The sequence below is a fragment of the Monodon monoceros genome, unplaced genomic scaffold, assembly GCF_005190385.1.
Source record: "Monodon monoceros isolate NGI ecotype Baffin Bay Population unplaced genomic scaffold, NGI_Narwhal_1 Super_Scaffold_7, whole genome shotgun sequence".
Classification (NCBI taxonomy): Eukaryota; Metazoa; Chordata; class Mammalia; order Artiodactyla; family Monodontidae; genus Monodon; species Monodon monoceros.
In genome coordinates this window covers 94,893,953-94,907,766 of record NW_021703784.1, presented here as the reverse complement: position 1 = coordinate 94,907,766, position 13,814 = coordinate 94,893,953, and the positions used below count along the sequence as shown (strand labels likewise).

The following is a 13,814-nucleotide window of genomic DNA, read 5'->3' as shown; positions in this document are numbered from 1 at the left end:
TACAAGGGGGAGCCACATTAATCCGAGAAAGCGACGCGCATATGTTTCTGTACCTTAGGAGAGGATGGAGAAGGGGAGAGGGGAGGGGCAAGAATGAAAACTTAGAAATAGTGACGAATAATCATCAAAATTGAAAACCCCTCAAAATGAAGGATAATAATAGCTTTCTCTGAATCGCCATTCAATCTGCACAGAATATTATCACCAACAGGAATCCTGCATTTACCAAAAAAAGGAAAGAGAAAGCATTTTTTTCTAACTTCTTTTTTGTAGATTAATGGCTAACTTAACCTCCAGTATGGTAATTCAACATAATCTAGAGTTGATACAAATGCTCCTGTATAGGCTAAGGTTCACTAGTAAATTTAATTTTTTTTTTTGATGAAAAGATTTTTAAAAGTATGTGTTACCAAATTTAGAAATTGAAAATAAAATTTTAAGACTTTCAAAACTATATGTTACTAAAAATAACATTGACCCTTGATATTTGTCTGAGGAATCTCTGGAGAGAAAAAGATTTCATCCCTTGAAGATAAATGGGGCCAACTCATCTGCAGTCTTTGGTTTAATTAGCTAAACCCTTCCAGATGGAGAACATTCAAAGCAAAGGAATATTTCTGAGCCCCCTGGAATTGTTAATAAGCATAACAATATGTTACATGTAAAAGAAAATATGTGTCTTTTATCTTTGCCTTTAAAAGGCAAACGAGGAAGTACTTGGTAGCATTATGATTTTCAATTTGATTATTGAAAATGAAATGTTCTAATTTTATTCAATGTTGAACAAACATTGTTTGCTTTTCTCCTGTGCTAAGCACTGGGGAGGGAGAAATAAGACAAGACTCCTGTCATTATGGAATCTATAATTTAACTAGAGGTTGCATTCTCAGTGCCCGGCACATAGTAGGGGCTGGATAACTCTTTGTTAAGTAAATGAGTGACTGACACGACACTTGAATAAGGAATTGCATTAATAAAAGTCTGAACAAATTACTGTGGTCGGAAGGGAGCATAGGGGCCTCAAGTTGTCAGAGAGGCTTCACAAAGAAATTTGTCAGGTAGGAGCACAAAAGACTTGCAGGCACAGAAAACAGCATGCGTAAAGGCATGCAGAAGAGACAGAGTAACGCGTACTTAGACGACAGCCAGTGATTTGGTGTGCTTGGAGTGTAATGTGTATATAGAATGTGCCTGGGAGACACTGAGACCAGTGAGATGGGTTGGGCTTCATTTGAAGAGGACCCTGAAAGCCTAAGTTTGGACTTGATCCTTTAGTATGTGTTGGCATTTTAGAAAGATGGCGAGAGACACAGTACAGAGCGTTCATGGAAGGGGAAAAGGAAGTAATAGATAACAAACGGTTAAGTGCCCTGTTTGCGACTAGCACTAGGATAGATCCTCTACATATTTACATTAAATCTCATCCAGTCCTTGCAACACTTCCAGTGGGTATATAATACTGTCCTCCAGTATCCAAGGGGGGAAACTCAGAGAGGTTAAGTGACTTTCCCCGAATCACACAGCTAATAAAAAATGGGACTAGGATTTGAAACCAGGGTCCTAAAAATCTTGTTAGAGAATAAAAATACCACTGCACTCAAACAAATTAGAAAAAATATACAGTGGAAGTTTGGAGAAAGTTAGTGAATATGAAGAAAGACACACATGCAAGATACAAGAAAAGCATGACTATACAAAAGGATATTTACAGTAAGGCAGATACAACACAGGAAGTGGGAAGATAATCATAGAGAAACCACAACATGTGTTTTTAAAATGCAAAGCCCCAGGGAGGAGAAAGCGAAGGATACAATAATGCCATTCACTCTGGCATCCCGTGCATTTGGTTTTGCTCTTTACTCTTTTTTTTTTTTTAACTTTAAACAATTTGTTATGAGAGTAACAAAGATACAGCTCATGATCTTGCAACGCTAATGCCCTAAATCAGAAACAGATGGTGCCTAGTGTACCCTGTTTCCTAGAAACTGCAGAATTTTGAGGACAACACCCTCTATGCACTGCACCACTGATTTCAGCTCCTTCACAGATACTAATACATGGCTAAATAATGTGTTAGCTGGGCATTGTATTGGAACATCTGTTTTCCTTGCTCCAGAATCGTTTTGAAGGTTAAAACTTCTCTCCATATTTATTGTGTTTTTCTGATTTCCAAAGTAATTCATTTTTATTGTTAAAAATTTGGAAAATATTGAACAAGGAAGAAAATTTAAATCCCCCGTCCTTCCACCCAGCAATAACCAATGACCCCTGTTAAAATTTTGACGATAGTCTTCTAGTCTTTTTCCTACACATGCACACACACGTGCACACACACACACTCTATTGAAAATAGGATGTATAGAAACTGTTTTTTAATATGTTTTGGGCACTGAATTTATCATTAGCATTTTTCCATATCACCAAATACTTATGATGACTGCTAGTATTCTATCATATTGCATACATTAATTTATATAAATTGATCTCTTTTTCATTCAACAAGTTCAATTCATTGAACACCTACTATGTGTCAGAACTGTTCTTGGCACTAGGTGCATCGTGGTGAGTGAAACAGGCAAAGTCCCTGCCCTCATGAAGTCTACAGTCCTATTATTGACATCTAGCTTGAAAAGTTTTATTGTTAAAAAATAGCATGGTGAGGGAATTCCCTGGCAGTCCAGTGGTTAGGATTCCGTGCTTTCACTGCCGAGGGCCTGGGTTCAATCCCTGGTCAGAGAACTAAGATCCCACAAGACGCGAGGGGTGCCCCCCCCAAAAAAATAGCATGATGAAACCTGGCAAACGCTACCTCCGCTATGTGATTAACGTCATTGGTGAAATTACGTAGACAGCTGGTACCCCTGATATGATGTATCAAGAATGGCACTTAACTCTGCGGTCTCTCTCCCAGGAACCAATAACATCAGTCTATTCATGATTTTTAAAAAAATCAAACCAACCCAAATCCAGATACATTCTACAGAACACCTGACCAGCGCTCCTCAAGACTATCAAGGTCACCAGAAATAAGGAAAATCTGAGAATCTCTCACCAGCTTAAAGAACCTAGGGAGGAGCTTCCCTGGTGGCGCAGTGGTTGAGAGTCCGGCGCAGTGGTTGAGAGTCCGCCTGCCGATGCAGGGGACACGGGTTCTTGCCCCGGTCCGGGAAGATCCCACATGCCGCGGAGCGGCTGGGCCCGTGAGCCATGGCCGCTGAGCCTGCGCGTCCGGAGCCTGTGCTCCACAACCACAACGGTGAGAAGCCCGCGTATCGCAAAAAAAAAAAAAAAAAGAACCTAGGAAGACATGACAACTAAATGTAATGTGGTGTTCTGGATAGAATCCTGGAACAGAAAAAAGACATTAGGTAAAAGTAGGGAAATATGATTAAAGTATGGATTTTAGTTAATAATAATGTATCAATACTAGTTCATTAGTTATGATAAACGTATCCTACTAATATAAGTTGTTAACAGTAAAGGAAATGGGGAGGGAGGGTAGATGGAGTATATGGGAACTCTTTGCGCTATCTTTGGAACTTCTCTGTAAGTCTGAAACTATCCTAAAATTAAAAGTTTATTAAAAAAAAAAAAAGAACTTTGTGACAGTCATTCTTGTATCTTGAAGCACATCTCTGATTGTTTCCTTAGGATAAAGCCCCTAGAGTGAAATTGCCAAGTCAAAATGTATACATATTTTTATTTACCAGAGATTATTCTTTTAAAATTATTCTTTTTTTTTTTTTTTTTTTTGCGGTACGCGGGCCTCTCACTGTTGTGGCCTCTCCCGTTGCGGAGCACAGGCTCAGGGGCCATGGCTCACGGGCCCAGCCGCTCCGCAGCATGTGGGATCCTCCCGGACCGGGTCACGAACCCGTGTCCCCTGCATCAGCAGACGGACTCCCAACCACTGCGCCACCAGGGAAGCCCCTAAAATTATTCTTTTTATATGTAGATGTTTTGCTGACTTCTTGAACATGTTTTAGCCTTATGTCTTAATTTCAGCTTTTTCCTATGTGCAGACTTCTGAAACTGGAAGAAAACCAAAGGGATCATGAAACCCAACTTCCCTGTTTTATAGATGAGTAAACTGAAGCCCAGAGAACTGAAGTGACTTGCCCAAGGTCAAGTGGCTAGTTAACAGTGGGAAGTAGAGGGACTTCCCTGGTGGTCCAGTGGTTAAGACTCCGCCCTTCCAATGCAGGGGGTGTGGATTCGATTTCTGGTTGGAGAACTAAGATCCCACATGCTGCACGGTGCAGCCAAAAAATGAGAGAAAAAAAAAACAACAGTGGGAAGTAGAACCCATATCCCTGTGGACTCTAATCTGTGCTAGGCTGTCCCTGGGTGTGTCTAAATGAAATAAAATTTTCTGACTCATGGTGGAATTAGCAATCAACACTCAGACCTGTGTCTATTTTCTGTAAGTAAATGTAAGCGTCTGCTTCCTTTGTCTTGGACGTGGTTGCTAGCAGCTAAAAGGATTTTTAAGTAAATTTAAAGAATGGATTCAGATACAACTAATAGAACTTCTTGACTAAATTCTTGGGTATATCAGTTTTCCTTTCTGAGCTATTTCTTCCCTATCAGAAAAATTAGAATTCCAACACGTACTTCTTAGCCTCTGACAGGGACCTTGTAGAAATTAAATAGCTAAACGCGGATATATCTGCAGAAGCCTTAGAAATGTCATTTAAGGAAAAGGCAGTTGAATGAGAACAAAGGGCACATTTTCTGTTAAGTGGTCTGTCATATCCCAAGAAAGTTCATTTCCTTGCCTGTACAGTCTCTAGACAAGGAAAAATCCCAGACTTGGCATTGGTAAGGAAGAAGAGGGCGATGGAAAGGAAGGGAGAGAATTGTCAGACTTCTTGGCTGGAGTTCAGAAACAAATAGTTCCCGAGCCTGGCATTGTCAGGGGCCAGCGTCAGGACCAGCCCAAGAAGGCAGACAAGGAACATTACTGTTCCTGACTTGGCTCTGCACACCGTTACTCAACAGAAACTGATGCGTAAGCAGGATCCTAGAGGATGCAAGGGGAGCATAAACAATCACTGGGTGCGGACCTGTGGTTGCCTATAGAAGCTTTGCCAGGCCCAAGATTATAGTCATACATTCTTATTTAATTTCCAGACATTTTGCAGGATTTGGGCGATGACAAAAGCAAGCTAAAACAAAACTAAAGTCTGGGATTTAGGAAAGCATTGGCCTCTGACCTCAAACTGGAGCCTCTAATCAAAGTCCTAACACTTGCTCAGGTCAGTGAGCCTCCTTGCTTTGCGATATGGAAATGACCTATTTGCCTATAAACATCTGTCAGCACCTGCACCAAACTGAAACTTGGCAGACAAAATGAGGAAGGGGTAATACTTCTTAAAACTCTATTTTTATGGTTTGAAGCTTTTTACTCTTTGAAGGACTAGAACAGGAGAGAGAGTTAGAGAACTCACAGGAGGTGATGAAAGGAGAAAAGAATTAAACAGATGGCAAAATCTCCCAATTGTTATTAATTGCCATCATTGTTTTGCTGAGGAAGATGCAAAGACATTACCCATGACGAAAGAAGTGACAGCCCTGAGGTTTTAAGAAAGGACAGAATGAGAATGGAGCATTTGAAGTGGGTGCGACGTCGCAAGAATCTAGATTCAAATGAGAATCTATACTTAAAAAACCTGAATCGCTAGATTAATTATATTGTGTACTTTCACATGAAAAAGCAGCTCTGGGTTTTGTGTACATGCAAGTAAAACTGTTTACTGGATCAGCTTTGATCTTGGTCTTTAAGCTCAATATTAATTATATTTTATTGAGATGGCTTAACTGTCCCTGTTAAGCCTGTCTATACATCTGGTTCCTTGTTGATGCCTCCAATTCCACCATTAGAGTTCCACTTCTTTGAATTAGATGGTAAATTGATTACTTATCACATGTTAATTCCAGTCAACTGATAGCAGCTGTCTGAATCACTGTGTTGAAAGGATATTGAGGTAGGAAAGGACTCCCACAACTGATTAGCAAGATGAGCAAGAGAGGCAAGAGTGACAATGGTCTGTGGGTTAAGGGAATGTGTGTTGCAGTACCCATACCTCTGGGAAGGGCAATTTATTAAGCTTTTCTATCATTGACATCTCAGCATGAATTCATCTCAGATCATTTCCAATGCTGGTTTCAATAGGTATAGCACACATAGAAGCAAAATTCAGGATATATGGTTCAAGCACTTTCTTTTCTGGTTTTGTGAATTAAGTACATGCAAGCTCTTACAAAGATATAAAAATAACATTTAAGTAAGCATGTAATGAACCACAACATATTGAAATTTATGGGAAATATTATAGGAAAGGTGAAAAAGATCCAAGGCATATGGTCCCCACGGATGAGTCCAAAGCACAGGAAAATCAGGTCTGGGTGGGAACCCTGGGCTTTCAGGGGCCATCAGAGGACCCTGCTTTCTGAAGTCATGGTGGTTTTCTAAGCTGGTAGAAAGAATCATGTAAAGGGAAGTGAAACGTCACCAACACACTTTGCTTATTCCACAATTTTGCTTTTTAAAGCAACTTCTCCTGATGGGCTCTGCTCTGGGGGCTTCCTGGGGAGAATTTCAAAATTCTAGACAGAATGTTGGGGCAATTATTAAGAACCTACAATGTCATCCTGGTTTCCCCATGAGTTACCAACCCTACAGTGATGTCTTCTCTGTTTCAACAAGGCCCACGCATATTAAGGTTCTCTATACTGGGGTCGGATCAACCTTTCAAAAAATTTTTTTGAACTATTTACAAAGTTTGGTTTGAGATCCAATAAAATTCTTATAGCAAATCTACAACAAGAATGTCTAACAGAGTACTTTAAGCACTGAGTTGTAAGGAAAGACATTTAAGTAAATCTAAACTCTTCAGTAATAAAGGAAAAGCTCTTGCAAAAGGTCCCCAGCCTTCTAAAAACCACTCCTCGGGCTTCCCTGGTGGCGCAGTGGTTGAGAGTCCGCCTGCCAATGCAGGGGACACGGGTTCGTGCCCCGGCCCGGGAAGATCCCACATGCCGCGGAGCGGCTGGGCCTGTGAGCCATGGCCGCTGAGCCTGCGCGTCCGGAGCCTGTGCTCCGCAACGGGAGAGGCCACAACAGTGAGAGGCCCGCGTACCGCAAAAAAAAAAAAAAAAAAAAAAAAAAAAACCACTCCTCACCCCAGTTCTCTCCATGCTTCTAAGACTTTTTGCCTGGAATGCTCTTTCTCCTTTTGGTACATATCTCTCTTATATTAATTAACATATTTTACTGTTATCTGTATTTCTCCTTTGTCTCTCTGTTAAACTGGCAGAGTCCCAAAAGCAGAGAGTGTGAAAGTTTTATTCTGTCCACAAATACTACTTCATGAACAAAGAGGAAGTGCTGGTCACAATGCTAGGCACCAGTGATACAACAGAAAACGAGGCAGATAAGACCCCTGACTGCACAGAGCCTATATCCCGAGGGATCTTTCTAACCCCAGTGACTAGCACATGGTAAGCGTGCAATCAAGACTGCAAGAATAAATGAAGCTCCTGCCAGGAATCTGAAATGTAGTCGCTATGATTAACACAGCAACAAAGGTGAATGGCAATTTAAAAAAAAGAACAGAAATAGAAAATCTCAAGTCATTTGCATTGTGGTTATATCCCAAGTCATTTCTGCTATCACTAACAGCTATTACTGAAAGTAACTGTCCAAACAGCAGGAAACCACATTCCTAAAACCCAAGAAGATTTCATAATACATATTCAATGTGAAATAATGTTAATTTCAATTAAAGAAATTATTACCTAAAATATTAACTAAGATCCTTATAAATGTAAGGCATGACTATGACTTCTTACAATACTCCTTGAATTCACCATGTCTAGAACATGGACATGAAGGTCAAAGAAGGCTTTGTAGTCAGGAAAACACTAAGCAGTAATCATTTTTTTCTATTTTAGAATCTTTTACTAATAAAATGTAGTAAATTAATCTTAGTGAATTTTCCCATACCTTAGTAAACCCAAACATGCTTCTGTACAAACACAAAATCCCCATACTCACCAAAACAAAATGAAAAATCTGGGTATTTTTAACATATGGGGAAAATGACAATAAAGCAGTGCTTCCCCAATTTTTTCCCATAGAACAATGGTCCAATGAGTTGTTCCTTGAAAAGAGCATAGAGTCTGGGAAACACATCACACATAAGGCCCAACTGGAGGTTTACAAAGCACACTATCATATTAATGTCTCTGAAAAGTTCTGCAGGAAAGAAATATGTTGAATTTCATTTATCATCATTTCCCATGCTTATTTCAACCACTGATTTCTTCTTTTAAGGAATAGCTAGCTATTCAGTTAGTTTAGGAAAATCTGCTTTAAAGTTCAATTTACAATACCCTTCACTTATACTTAGTGGTGATCTAGCAAACCAAGACACTCTCAAGACAAACCAAGACAATAGTGTTAAGCAATAAAAATATTTTTCCTATGAAAGTATCTGTAAATAAAACTTGCTGCACAAACAATAATCTTGGTAACATTCTGCATTATGTTTCTAAATGAAGTCACCCCCTAACCACTAGATGGCAATATAATTCCACTTATGTTACAACCATACCATGCCAGTATATTAATAGTTCAAAGGGTAATTGAGTGTTCTAAGAATGTATATGCTCATTTATTCATCTTTAGTCACTCTTTCAAACACTTCCTAGGAAATTTTAAGTTCTGATGGATGCTGAAAATAAGAAGAGGAATGAGACAGTTGTCAAAAACTGTAGTTCCTGGATTCCTGGGAAACGAAGATGCCCCATCAATTTACCAACTTTTTTTGGAAAAAAAAATAAAAGAAAGAAAGAAGATGCCCCATCAATTTACCAACCTTTTTTTTTGAAAAAAAAAATGAAAGAAAGAAAGGAAGAAACATGACTACATTAGGCATATTGATTGCATGACACATTCTTGCTTTTTTATCTTAAACATTTTATTAATTTTTCACAGTTAAGCCATTTATTATGCAACAAAATTTTTAATCTTTTTTACTCTTTAATACATAAAAAAATTTTAAGTATACATCACAGAAGTGAGAAAATGTGATGTATGGAAAGCACTGTGATAGACAAGTACCTAAGAAATTATCACAGTCTGAACTAAGTGGCACAAAGGTCACAGGTTGGGTGACTCTGAAGTCAATTTTGACTCAGGGAGGACATGCCAGTCCTCAGTCCCAGGGAGCATTCTGAGCCTTGAAATTAAGGAGAGATGAAGCTGAAGACCCAGCCTGTCTCTGACTTTTAGGCCACAGACCCTAGAGCTTTAGTGTCAGGAAAGAGCTTGAAAGTCAATAAGTACATCATCCTCTTCTAAGAAACTGATACACAGAGATCTTGGGGGACTTCCCAAGTGAAAAGAAGTTAGCTGGGACAGAGCTAGACCTTGAATCCCAGCCTTCTGATGCCCGGCTGATGTTCTTTCCAATACTGCACCATCAATTTTGGAATTTAGGAAAGATCCTCGCCTAAACTCTTTCCAACTTTTTTTTCCCTGCTGGTTCCCAGCTGGCTGCCCATCCTTAGACAAGAGGTGATGTGTGACTGTCTCCTACAGGATTCCCCGAAGCAACACTCTGAGGCAGAGATTTGCACACAGGAGGTTTGTTGGAGGGCGCACTCAGGACGAGCACTTCGTAGGGACTAAGCGAGGCAGGACTGGGCAGAAGAGAAGTTGAAGCCTCAGATGATCCCACTCAGTGCTCTGGAGCTGAATGGTCCTTCACAGTTGTTCTAGATCCAGGCAAGAGGGCAGGACCTTCAGATTTTCCACACTGACCACTCACTGGATACAGGGGGCATAACCATACGCAAGGCAGCTAAAAGCAAAAAAAAACAGTGAGCTAACATCAGGGTGTTGGCAGGGTTCCACTCCTTTCTGGAGACTTTAGGGGAGAATCTGTGTCTGTGCTTTTTCCAGCTTCTAGAGGCTGATCATATTCCTTGCTCATGACCCCCTTTCTCCATCTTTACATGCCAGCCATTTCGTATAACTCTAACCTTTCTTCCGTCCTCACATCTCTCTCTTTCTGACCTCAACAGGGAAGTGTTCTCTCCTTTTGAGGACTATGTGATTAGACAGGGCCCACCTGCATGATCCAGGCTCATCGTTCCATCTGTAGATCCTTACCTTACTCACATGTAGTACAAAGTCCCTTTTGTCATGTAAGGTCACAGGTTCCAGGGATTAGGAAGTAGACATCTTGCGGGGGTGGGGTGGGGGCATAATTCTGCCTACCACAATCTGGATTATATATTTTTTGCAAGAATAATTTATATGTTCATATCAGCATTATTCATAATAGCCAAAAAGTGGAAATAACCCAAATGTCCAGCAACTGATGTATATATGTGTGTATATGTGTGTGTATGTGTGTATATATATATAGTATAGGCAAATCTATAGAAACATAAGTAGGTTAGTAGTTTCCAAGGGCTGAGGAGGGGGGACGGTCAGTGACTTCTGGGTGATAAAAATGTTCCCAAATGAGATTGTGGTGATGTTACACAACTATGTGAATATACAAAAATCACTGAATTGCACAGTTTAGAGGTGGGGATTTTATGGTATGTGAATACTATCTGAAGAAAGTTGGTTAAAACTGCCTTACAGGGAACTCCCTGGTGGTCCAGTGGTTGGGACTCCTCACTTTCACTGACGAGGACCCAGGTTCAATCCCTGGTCGGGGAACTAAGATCTTGCAAGCCACACAGTGTGGCCAAAAAAAAGCCTTACAGGTGATGTTGCATCCTTCATTTGATAGCACACCAGGAGGCACCTTATATCTGGTTGTCCTTATTAGTGAGTAATGCTAAGATTGAACTCTGGGTTAAGGTGATGACAACTGATGGAAATTATATTTTTAACAAGTGCTTCAGAAAAGTTATCTACCTTACAAGGATAATGCTGCTTTACAAGGATGTTATGAGAATGAAATCAGAATGTGACATGATTAGTAAATCATAAATATGATGGGTAAAAAAAATGCCCCCCCCCCAAGAAAGATGTCCACATCCTAACCCCTGGAACCTGTGAATATGTTACCTTACATGGCAAAAGGTACCTTGCAGATGTGATTAAGTTTAAGTATCTAGAGATGGGGAGATTACTCTGGACTATCTGGGTGAGCTCAACCTAATTACATGAGTCCTTAAACGCAGAGAACCCTTCCCTGAGATCAGAGAGAGATATGACACTGCTGGCTTTGAAGATGAAAGAAGGGGGCCACTAACCAAGGAATGTGTTGGCCTCTAGAAGCTGGAAAAGAAACGGAAAGAGATTCTCCTTTACAGTCTACAGAAAGAATACAGCCATACAGACACCATGATATTAGCCCCATAAGACCTGTATTGGACTTCTACGGAACTGTGAGCTAACAGTATTGTTTAAGCCACTAAATCTACGGTAATTTGTTCTAGTAGCAATAGAAAACCCATACGATAAAGCACACAGAACTCTAATAAGAAGATGACATCACAAGTGAAATAGTTCAATATGGTAAAACCCAAATTTCCCCAACCCATGGATAAAAGCACAGTTACATTAAAAATGTGAACAAAGGGCTTCCCTGGTGGCACAGTGGCTAAGAATCTGCCTGCCAATGCAGAAGACACGGGTTCGAGCCCTGCTCCGGGAAGATCCCACATGCCACAGGGCAACTAAGCCCACGCGCCACAACTACTGAGCCTGCGCTCTAGAGCCTGCGTGCCGCAACTACTGAAGCCCGCACACCTAGAGCCCATGCCCTGCAACAAGAGAAGCCCCCACAATGAGAAGCCCACGCACCGCAGCAAAGAGGAGACCCTGCTCGCCACTACTAGAGAAAGCCCGCGCAGAGCAACAAAGACCCAACGCAGCCAAAAATAAATTAAAAAAAAAAATCAGTATGGAGTTTCCTTAAAAAACTAAAAATAGAACTACCATATGACCCAGCAATCCCATTACTGGGCATATACCCTGAGAAAACCATAATTCAAAAAAAGTCATGTACCACAATGTTCATTGCAGCACTATTTACAATAGCCAGGTCATAGAAGCAACCTAAGTGTCTATCAACAGATGAATGGATAAAGAATGTGTGGCACATATATACAATGGAATACTACTCAGCCATAAAAAGAAACGAAATTGAGTTATTTGTAGTGAGGTGGATGGACCTAGAGTCTGTCATACAGAGTGAAGTAAGTCAGAAAGAGAAAAACAAATACTGTATGCTAACGCACATATATGGAATCTAAAAAACAAAAGTGAACCTAGTTGCAAGGCAGGATTAAAGATGTAGACATAGAGAATGGACTTGAGGACACCAGGTGTGAGGGGGAAGCTGGGGCAAAGTGAGAGTAGCATCAACATATACACACTACCACATGTAAAACAGATGCCTAGTGGGAAGCAGCCGCATAGCACAGGGAGATCAGCTCGGTGCTTTGTGACCACCTAGAGGGGTGGGATAGGGAGGGTGAGAGGGAAAGGATACGCAAGAGGCAGGGGATATGGGGACACATGTATGCATATGGCTGATTCACTTTGGTGTGCAACAGAAACACAGTATCGTGAAGCAATTATACTCCAATAAAGATCTATTTAAAAAAAAACCACGAATACAGTCTCTTTAAAAACTTTCAACACAAAAGGCCCCTCTGCCCTTCACTCCCTCTCCTCACTGTCCCTACGGTCGCTTAAGAGCAAAGAAAAGGAGACAGGGTGGAGATTCACTGACTGACACAGCGACGCACGGAGAGGTGACCGCAAGCTAGGAATCCAGCAGAGGGCGCCCATCTGCTGGGCCTCCCCGGACCTCGACCCTCGCGGGAGACTGGGCCCCGCTGCCCAGGCGGGCGTTTTTAAAATGGAAACAAGCCCGGCCCCGCCCCCTGCCCTGAGAACGCCGGGAAAATGGCGCCGCGCCTTGGGGCTTCCTAGCAGGCCACGCAAAGGTCCCCGCAGGTAGAGTCTGCAGGCTTCCCCTACCCGCTTCTCATCTGGCTTCCTCCCTGCCCACCCTGTCTCCAACTAACTCGGTGGGAGCCTCACAACGCAGTGTCGGACACGCGCTTGACCTCTGCCGGCTTCTTCACGTGCCCGCATCTCCGCCCGCTCCGCCCCCGGAAGTGACGACGTCCGCCGGGTCCTGCTGGTGTCCCGTCGGGCCTCGCGGTGGCGCGGAAAGATGGCGACGGCAGGAGCCATGGAACGGAGCTTCGTGGAGCTCAGCGGAGCTGAGCGCGAAAGGCCGAGGCACTTTCGGGAGTTCACAGTTTGCGGCATTGGTACGGCGCGATCCGATCCTTCGCTTCTGGCTTCTCCCCTGGATCCCTAAATCTCTGACCTCCCGTTCATCCTTCTGAGCCCACATGCCTATAGCCCCAGAATCAGAGCTTGTTTAGTGTCCTACTTCTGCGTCTTTTCTTCCCCTTCTTTTTGTATGGATTGTCAGTCCGTCACCCTCTGCTTTGTCAGCACCCTCAGTGCGTGTCTATTCCCAGAGAACCCCCTGTGCAGGCTGACCACTTTCATTTTGCAGGAACTGCAAATGTCGTGGCCGGAGCCGTGAAATACGGTGAGAGCGCGGGAGGCTTCTGTTATGTGGAAAGTGGCAAGTTGTTCTCCGTCACCAGAAACAGGTTCATTCATTGGTAAGTGCTGTGTTTGTCAAACCCCCTGGAAGGTCGGGTTGTTCGGCGGCTGAATTTTCGCGGCTGTTCTTAAGGTGTCATTCATTCTCCGAAGTGGTCATCGACAGGAAAAGAGAAAGACTGTTTTC

General features: G+C 42.0%; 1 protein-coding gene across 2 annotated transcripts in view; it reads left to right on the top strand.

The window, feature by feature from the left end:
• Window positions 1-13,052: 13,052 nt before the first annotated feature.
• The window catches only part of NUP160 (nucleoporin 160), a 53,588-nt gene continuing 52,826 nt past the window's right edge, over window positions 13,053-13,814 (top strand). Inside the window, exons 1-2 of one of the 2 annotated variants that reach the window (XM_029207061.1) lie at window positions 13,053-13,320; window positions 13,575-13,686. In XM_029207061.1, coding sequence (XP_029062894.1) covers window positions 13,221-13,320; window positions 13,575-13,686 — 212 coding nt within the window. In that variant the 5' untranslated portion in view covers window positions 13,053-13,220. The remainder of the gene's footprint in view (window positions 13,321-13,574; window positions 13,687-13,814) is intronic. The other variant, XM_029207062.1, reaches the window with a different exon arrangement.